We start from the raw sequence: 9,381 nt of genomic DNA, 5'->3' as shown, positions 1-9,381 counted from the left end.
TCCCCTCCTTCCTCTCCTTCCCCTTTCTTCTCCTCTCCTCTCCTCTCTTCCCCTCCCCTCCCCTTCCCTCTCCCTTCCTCTCCTCCCCTCCCTCCTTTCCTCTCCCTTTCTTCTCTCTCCTCTCTTCTCCTCCCCTCCATTCACCCTTCCCTTAAGTGCTCCCTTACTTTCTTGATTTCCTGTACATGTGTATGCACAAGTCTGTGGTGTCTTTTTTTTTTTTTGGCCAGAAGTCATCTCATATATATCTTTCTGATTTATTCTCCACCTTATTCTTTTTAGATAGGGTCTCTCACTAAATGTAGTGTAAGTGTTTCTGCTTAGGTGGAAGGGTATCCCATCTGACTCAGAAGCCCAGGAACCATGCAGCTCTGAGGGAAGAAGGTATTCCAGTGGAAGGGCATCCTGAGACACAGGAGCTCAGGAATAACATAGCCCTGAGAGGAAGCCGCCTCAGCAGAGGTGGTACAGCTCCCAGGAGACGGGATCCCCAGCTGAGCAGAGTTGCTGATTTTCCTGCTCAGGGATTGTTGGCTTTTTTCCCCACCCCCTTTTCTCTGCAGGCCCATGGGTTAGGGTGGGAAGGCTTTCCCTGCTGAAGCTGGCTTTTGCTGAAGTGCCATATCTGTGGGGCTCCTGGAAGGTGGCGGAGAGGAGGTGCTGCCACTGTGGACAGCTCCTGAGAAACAGCTCGTGCAGTGATGTTTCACCAAGGCTGTAGGCTGAGGCAGGAAAGAAGGTGTCACCTTCTCATGACGGGAGTAGGCAGAGACAGGAAAGGTGCAGTCACCATGGACAGCTCCTCAGGGTAGCTCCTCCTGTGGTGGGAAAGGTGATGGACCCCCATTCCCTGAGCTCCCCAAGTTCAGAACTTGAAATCCCCCCAATTCTCAATCTGGAAATCTGCAGTTCCTGTGATAGCTGCAGGCTGAGATGTGGTGGTGCTGCCATTTTTGACAGGAGCCACCATTTTTAACAGCGTCTACAGGGCCATCTTGCCATAGGCAGCCGTGCCACTGAGAAACTACACCTAGAACACAATGTTTTAGGCCAGCAAACCCCAAGGACTGGACCCTAGATCTTAAAATCTATGCCACCACCCCCAGCTTTTAGGTGGGTGTTTGAGTGGCAAGCACCTTCTCCACTGAGCCATCCTCTTGTCTCTTCTGAAATATTGCTAATATCCATCCAGCCCCTCCTTCCTGCCACGCCCTTTCCCTGGGCCCCTCCCCATCCCTCCTTCCATGATGATTACTTGTTGTGAGTTAAAAGTCTTCAGAAGCAACTTTCTGATTTCATGGGGTTTCTACATATACTGAGTGTGTCATATTGTGTTTTCTAAACAGTGTAGCCACAAACAATTTGTGGATTTACCAGATCTTGAGAAGAAGTGGAAAAATTTGTGCCTGCCAGTAGAAAAGTTCAGAGCGATCCTGGATCTGGATCCGTGTGAAGACAAAGTAGAGTGGATCAAGTTTTTAGCACTTGGATGTAGCTCCCTGGGTGGGGTACGTACCTATAAATGGCCTCTTAATAGTGTTACTTCATGATCTGTGTGATTATATGTCAGACTGGGTTTCAGTAGCTACAGAAAACATGTTGATTATCTTATTAAGTAATGTTTTCCCAGACTGCAGTTATGTGATTAAAAACCACAGTTCCAATCATGGTAAGAGTAGAGGAAACATGGATACACTTGGAATGTATTTTGGTTTTCAAATGGGATCTACCAATGAGTTCTTTCAATGAACAATATAATTTTGAAAGCTGGTAACAGTTTCTTTGTCTGTGGGAAGAGACATAAAATTCCATCACATTTGACTTATAATCCATTATTAATAACTAGTAGATATGGTATAATGTTGCTGTCATTACAATATAACTCCAACCACTCAGGAATAAGATAGCGCGATGGTTAGTTGCATGGTCCTCAGTTGAGGAGCAATGGCCTTTGTGAGCCTGGAATTTAGGCATGAGGTGGGTGGAGGCTGGGGTGGGAGGACGTGGGCGGAGCTTCCTTGGGAGGCTGGAGTCAGATGGGCTTATGGTTGTGAAGGGAAGGAATACTTGGTGTTTGTGAAGAAAAGGATTTCAAAAGGAGAAGTAGCCTTTCCCCCCCTGTCTGGATACATATTTTATATTGCTTCTTCAATCTTTACAGTTCTGAGTACCTAATTGTACATAACTCATAATTTTTCATGGTGCACTCTTTAACAATAGGGTGCTGGATCCCCCATTAGCCTCTCAATGGAGAACTGTCTCTAATGCAGGCCTTCTAGAAGGGCAGAGACTGCTATTAACCGCTGAACGAGTTCCTGTCCCTTCTTCCTCTAATGTTGATCCATGTGCAAGTTTCTTTTTACTTTGTGAAGAGTTACTCTGCATCCAATGGCACCAAGACGTTGACAGTAAACTCCCAGCTGCTGTGCCCGCTCCTGCGCCATCCTGCCTGCCATCTCTGCTTTCCCTGGTCCTTTACTTTAAACACATGCGTTCCCAAATGCCCCAGGAAGCACACCATCAGAGCTGGTTTTCGTTTTATGATGGGATAGCTAGACACATGTCTCCTGGAACTTCATTCCTAGTGGCGTTGCAGGTGCCTTTGTCTACTGTAGCTTATGCATGTCCTTGGCCAGGTGACTGAGTCTACTGCAGCTTGGGCTCCAGCAGAGAAAACCCTGTCCCTTCAGAGAAGGCAAGTGTCTGGCTGGTGGCCGCATGCCTAGCAGTGGTTGGGTATGTGGTTTCTGGTCAGCTATGGGCTCATTGTGCTGAGGCCCAGAAACTGACATGTGTTCTCACAGAGGCTGTGCTGCCCAGTGGTGTATTCCTTGGAAAGACAAGCAAGGCAAATGTGATCATTAGAGAAACTATGTCAGGAACTCTGAAGTTAACATTACACGAGCATAGAATTGATATCTAACATTTGGGGCTAGTGTTGACAGTTTAGGCCTCTAAAACTAGGTCTGACAATTTAAAGAACAGGATAATTCATGATTTTGGGTTCATCTAAGTCATAAAAACAAATCCAAGCCATGTACAGTGAGCAACACTAGGTGGCGCTGTTTTGTAAAGGAAAGGGCTCCGTCTTTTGCCATGGTTCCATCAAAACTGAGGTCCTGTTTTATTCTATGCTACTTTGTTGCTAGGAAATAAATTTACACCAAAAAGCACACTGGTCACAGAGGGGTCCTTCTTGCCCCTTAGCCTAAGTCTTCTGTGGCAGTAACCGTGTTGCTTGCTTTCTATTAGGTGTCCAGTACCACATAGGCTCTAGACTCAGGGTCCGGGTCTGCTGGGAGCTCTGAGCCTTTCCTTCCACTGAGGTGTATGGGGCTCTGTTCTTCCCCCCACTCTACTCCCCAGAGTGTGGAGCGTGAACTCTGTTTCAGCATGGGCTATGGGGGCAGGAAGGTACCCAAGCCCAGCATAGCCATTAGCACAGTGACAGCACAGCTGCCTGTGCAGATCCACTCGTGGAGCCTGTGTTGCTGGGGGCTCTGTGGCCTGGATATGCACAAGCACACAGTAGGGATGGCAAGAGAGTGCTGGATGTCTGCATTCTAAAAACTACATCCAAAAGGAGAAATGAAGACGCAAGCTGGTAGGTGTGTTGGGTGCTCTTATTACTATAACGTCGCCTGGCAGGAGGCCAGTAAAGGGTACGAAGGCAGATCCTGGCTCCCGGCTTCAGATACTGTTCCATCGTGGTAGGCAAGGCATGGTGGCTTCTGTGGCCGGCTCCATGGTCGCAGGAAGGCAGGCAGTGAGTGCTCACATATCCTAGGATCAGGAAGCTGAGATTTCTAGCTCAAAGTAAGCCGCCTCAAAACCCCACTCCCTCTAGCTCATTCCCCTCCCCATTCCCATAAGCTAAAATGGCACCAACAGCTGAGGATCAAGTGCCATGCAAGAAGAGCAGAGTGGTGGCTTATTGCTTTGTTCTTGTGTCTCCTGGATGCTGCAGAACTGGCGCCTAGACCATTCTGAGCTCTGCATTTGTTGGTTTCTGCTCACCCTATGCTCTTGTGCCTTCAAGCTTCTCTTAGGAGCCATTATAATGAAACTGATAGAGGTTCTCTAGAGGAAAGTCCCAAGTCCAGTAGTTATCCAATCCATAAGGCTAAATGTCTCCACTGGTCTTCAGCAGACTCTAGAATCCCAAGGAAGTAGGCTCTAATGCCAGTGAAGCAGCATGCTTGCCAGGCAGAGCGAGAGCAAGCAGGCAGAGAGACCCAGCTTTCCTCTTCCATGCCCTTCTGTAGGCTTCTGGCTGAAGGTGGTCCAGATTAAAGGTGTGCCTTCCCACCTCAAAGGATCCAGATTAAAAGCCAGTATTCCCGCTTCAAATGATTTAATTAAGAAAAAAAAATCCCTCAGAGGCATTCCCAATACTTAGGTTTTCATTAATTCCAGATATAGTTGAATTGATAACCAAGAACCGCCAGCACATCAGCCAGCTCCCAACTAGCAGCAAACTCATTGTTCTGACTTGTTTGGCTAGTTTACATCAGCTTAACGCAAACTACAGTCACTCTGGGAAAGGGAACCTCAGCTGAGAAAAAACCCTCACTCGATTGGCCCCTGGTGCAGTTTCTTAATTAATGACTGATGTGGAAGGGCCACCTCACTGCAGCAGTGCCATCCCTGGACTGGTGGGTCCTACATGCTATAAGAAAGCAAACTGAGTAAGCTATGGGGAAGAGGCCTGGAAGGAGCATGGAAGTTTATAATTCTCTGTGCCTTTGCGTCAGTGGCTGCCTCCAAGTCTCCAGATGAATGTTTGAGCTCCGACCCTGACTCTTGTCATTTGGAATGTAAGCAAACAAAAGAAATCTTTTCCTCAAGTTTCTTTTTTTTTTTTTTTTGGTTTTTCGAGACAGGGTTCCTCTGAGTAGCCCTGGCTGTCCTGGAACTCACTCTGTAGACCAGGCTGGCCTCGAACTCAGAAATCCGCCTGCCTCTGCCTCCCTTTTTTTCTCCAATTTTTTTTCTTTCTTTCTTTCTCTCTTCCTTTTCTTTTCTTTTTGGTTTTTCAAGGCAGGGTTTCTCTGTGTAGCCCTGACTGTCCTGGAATTCACTCTGTAGACTAGGCTGGCCTTGAACTTAGAAATCCGCCTGCTTGGGCTGGTGAGATGGCTCAGTGGGTAAGAGCACCGACTGCTCTTCGGAAGGTCAAGAGTTCAAATCCCAGCAACCACTTGGTGGCTCACAACCACCCGTAATGAAATCTGATGCCCCCTTCTGGTGTGTCTGAAAACAGCTACAGTGTACTCACTTATAATAATAAATAAATTAAAAAAAAAAAAAAAGAAAGAAATCCGCCTGCTTCTGCCTCCCAAGTGCTGGGATTAAAGGTGTGTGCCACCACTGCCTGGGCCAATTTTTTTTTTCTTTTACAATAAGGGTCAATTGAGCAAGAGGCAAGTGTTTAAGGCTTGGCCATATAGTGCTTCTCTGCACCCTTGTTCCTGGTCCATCAGTTGCTGCTCTGCAGGCCTCCAAGAAAGACCAGAAACCTGTGCATAGACTTGAGAGCATGCTGAGGCTAGCAGTCAGGTTTCAGGTGGAAAGTGGGGTGCAGGCAGTCAGGTTACCATCGTGGGGAGCCAAGCAGTAGGCAGGTCTGAGAAAGGTTCACAGGTCATAGAGGGCTTTCCTGGGCCTGACAGAGTCTTAAAGCCTTCTGTATGAGTGATGTTGAAGACTGGGCAGCAGGGACATTGGAGGATGCACAGGGCCATCTCCTGCCAACCCTGCTCTCTTCAGGGGCAGCTCAGATGGGCACCAGTTCCCTGTGTCCCGTGGCATGGCACAGTCTGTTTCTGCACCTGGTTGGGCCTCACTGATGGGGTCATGGTTAAATCGCCCTAGACTCCAAACCCAGAACCATGTGGAGGAGCTAAGATTAAAGATGATAAGCTTCTCTTGTCTGTGACAGTCATCCCATTTCTGTGTAAAACCCGTGACTCACTGTGTCTGCTCTGCTGTATCCTGGCCAAACCTTCCTTCTTGCTTTATGTTGTGGAAGCCACGCATCCACTTGGACCTTCACTTAGGTGGAGAACACTCTCTGAAGAACGTTTACAGAGCATGCTTGCATTTCTGTCTCTGGTGTTGGCTTGGCATCTCTGTGACTCCAAGACTGACTGTGTCCCCTCCTTGTCCCATTCCCTGTCCAGACCCTGAACACGGCCATGAAGAACCTGTGTGAGATCCTCACTTCTGACCCAGAGGGTGGGCCTGCTCGAATTTCCTTTGAGACTTTTGCCTATGTTTACCAGTACTTGTCTGCACTGGACCCAGATCTCCCCGCCTCGGAGACTGAGAACTATCTTGAGAGTTTAAGAGAGAAGTCGTAAGTACAGTGCTCTGTGGTTTTCAGGTGTGTTGACAGTTGGAGAGTCTCCTCCATCCACCTCTCTCTGCTGAGAACTTGCCCCTGGTGGAAGGCAAAGATGCCCATCTTGATTCCAATAGTCTTGTAGGGGAGCTGCCAATCAGAGCCCCAGACACAGCTTATCCTCTCAGTGCCTGCCGGGATGGGGACTTAGAGTCTATCCCCCTTGACTTTAGATGGAGAAAATGTGCCGTGTCACACGAAGAGCTTGATTCTGCCCGAGTTTTATACAGTAGTTCATTAAAAAGGGACACAGATGGAATTAACCTCACCAATGAATGAAACATAGAGATGAACTGGCAGCAGTGGATAGCCTGGCTGCAACCCATGCATGTTATGTTACCCACACCATTGTTGACTTGAGGAACTGGCACATGACATGTCACACTAGGTTAGGTCTTTACTAACGCTCCCCAAGATTATCCTGGGAAGTGTGACTCCATGACACTAATGTGTGGAGGAGAAGGGGCTCAACAGCCAAGCCAAACATGGCAGCCGAGGAGGGTGCTAACAGAAGCCAGACCCACTGGTGACTGGGAGATGGAAGTGCAGTCTGTGGCTTGCTGTGTGTGGCTGGAGGTAGGGAGAGGGTGGGGAGGTGGGCAGGGCACATGAGTAGGAATAGGTTCGTATTCTAAGAGGAACAGCTGAAGATAAGGGCTCTAAATGTCCAAGGGGATCTCAGTTTGTCCTTTCAGGTCCTCATTAGCAGCCACCTTGGAAAATCCCCCACTGTAGTGGTTCAGGGAAGCCTTATAGATCTGGCTGCCCAGGTAACTGATTGCCTAGCCTTATGGATCTGGCTGCCCAGGTATCTGATTGCCTGGTTAAGCACAGCCATTGACCTTCCAGTCGGTGCTCTTGAGTGTGTCAGCTCTGAGCAAAGGTATAGCACCCAGAAGCCAAGGCCAGGCTGCCTGGGCTGCCCCATCTCTCCTGCCCCACCCCCACTCCAGCTTGTTAATTAGGTTTCTTTTTTAAAATAGAGGAAACTGTTGCTTATATGTCTGCTTATTGGGAATATGTTTATCCACCCCACAATTCATCCATTTAGTCACCCACTTGCTGCCTGCTTGGTTCTGACAGCGTTTGCTATCCATCCCTTGATATCTATACCTCTGTGGACAGTGATGCTGAGCATGATCTGTCCTAGCTGTTGAGGCGCTGAGAGCTGAGTGGGCTCTGCAATCCTGGTTCCCTCTGGCCTATGTGCAAGAGAAAGTTGGGCTGGGGTGAGCACCAGAGAGTGCTCTGCTAGAGTGAGTGGGAGGCATAGGAAGGTCGGAGGGGTCACTCGCTGTCTCAAGAATCATGGCGTGCTGTCATCACTGCTTAGCAAAAGGTAGCTCCCAAACGTGGATGGCTTTTGTTGTTTGTTGATTGGTTGATTGAGACAGGGTTTCTCTGTGTAGCTCTGGAGGTCAAAGAACTTTTTATAGACCAGACTGGCCTTGAACACAGAGATCTGCCTGGGTCTGCCTCCTGAGTGCTGAGATTAAAGGTACAGCATGGATGTTTTACCTGGAAATAAACATCCATTGTTGCACGAGAACATCAAGCTGTCCTGCTCAGCATTGGTGCTTGTTGGCAGGAGCCTGGTGAAACCTAAGTGCCCAATGTTTGAGATAATCTCATTAAATGGTTTATATCCTGTAGAAGATAAACAATGTTTCTAACACTGTGTCTGTTTTACATCCAGAGAATCTAGAACGAATGGCATGATAGGACTTTCGGACTTCTACTTTGGAAAAAAGACAGTATAGGAAGCCTTGAAGAGGAAGCTCTGAAGAGCAGAGCTATAATACAGAGAGAAGCACGTTTAATGTTGAAGTGATGCTTATGAAAAACCTTGGCGCCAAATACAGCTTGTCATTACCTTGTGACTTGTGACTTGTGAGTTTTTCTCAGTGGCAGGTGCTCACAGGGCCACTCAGTCACTGCTTCTTACTAAGGTGGAGGAGACCTCACACTGGGGGCTAATCAAGTTTTGGTAAATTCATCTGGAGAGAGCAGGTAACGGAATGGGTAGGAAGTTTTCAGTGTCCAGCCCTTTCCTGCCTAGAAGACTACACAAACACTTGGCTCCTCAGTGCTGAGAGTCCCCCCCCCACTCCCAAAAGTGGGGCTTCTATGACAAAAGCATTCACAGTTGGAAAAAAATGTCTTAATTTTGATGAAATGTGTATATTTAAAAACCATAATGTAGATGTTATTTCCGGTTCTTCCTCACAGCCCCATGCTCCCAAAAATAAGATGCAGACTCCAAGTATATTTACAAATACTGTGGCCATATAGCTAGGCCCTTTTCTTCCTAGCAATAGTTTAAATTACCAGTGAATTGTCCCTCCCTGGTTCTCGCCAGAATCTTTTTTTCTCTCTCTCTCTTGGATGTCCCACCTCTCTTTCCTGCCTAAGTCAAAGGCCTTTTAACTGACAGGTGATGCATCCATACGATACACAAGATATTCTCTTTGCACTATTACAAATAACTGGTTCAAGAAATGGCAGAGTTGTTATAGGGCTGTATGGTAGAATAAGAGACAACAGTTTTGTTTGGGAATGTAACTCGGTGATAGAATGTTGAACCACCACTGTGGGCCACCAACCCCTGACCTGGAGGACCACTACATGATTGCACAGGCTTGCTCAGACAACTCCATGTCAGGCCAGTCACTAGGTGTTTAATTCATAAAATCAATTTTGGAAAACATTTCTGAGATCTGAGACTGGATGACTCCTGTTTCAGAGAGAAAGCCACAGGGCCAGGTCCCTCAGAGCAACACTTCCAAGGCCTGTATAATGAGTCATCACTACTGAAAAGCTAAGTCCTGGGTGTCCGAAGTGCAGGGACCAGCTCAAAGTGATTTCTGGGGGGCAGCGGGAGGATCCAGAGACTGAAAGGGTGACCCTGATGGAAACCAGTATAAGGCAGTGTGTTTCTATTTTCAAGCCAAGAAAGCGGGGCCCTGAGAGCTGCTGTC

The 9,381-nt window shown here is 47.7% G+C and overlaps 1 protein-coding gene across 1 annotated transcript in view; it reads left to right on the top strand.

The window, feature by feature from the left end:
* Ropn1l (rhophilin associated tail protein 1 like) overlaps nucleotides 1-8,283 on the top strand; it is an 11,571-nt gene extending 3,288 nt beyond the window's left edge. Inside the window, exons 3-5 of the mRNA XM_031360568.1 lie at nucleotides 1,347-1,508; nucleotides 6,183-6,358; nucleotides 8,100-8,283. Of these exons, the coding sequence (XP_031216428.1) occupies nucleotides 1,347-1,508; nucleotides 6,183-6,358; nucleotides 8,100-8,163 (402 nt within the window). The 3' untranslated portion in view covers nucleotides 8,164-8,283. The remainder of the gene's footprint in view (nucleotides 1-1,346; nucleotides 1,509-6,182; nucleotides 6,359-8,099) is intronic.
* The last annotated feature ends 1,098 nt before the right edge of the window (nucleotides 8,284-9,381 follow it).

Source organism: Mastomys coucha, unplaced genomic scaffold, assembly GCF_008632895.1.
Source record: "Mastomys coucha isolate ucsf_1 unplaced genomic scaffold, UCSF_Mcou_1 pScaffold8, whole genome shotgun sequence".
Classification (NCBI taxonomy): Eukaryota; Metazoa; Chordata; class Mammalia; order Rodentia; family Muridae; genus Mastomys; species Mastomys coucha.
The sequence above is the reverse complement of the archived record's forward strand: the minus strand, read 5'-3'. Positions and strand labels throughout refer to the sequence as shown.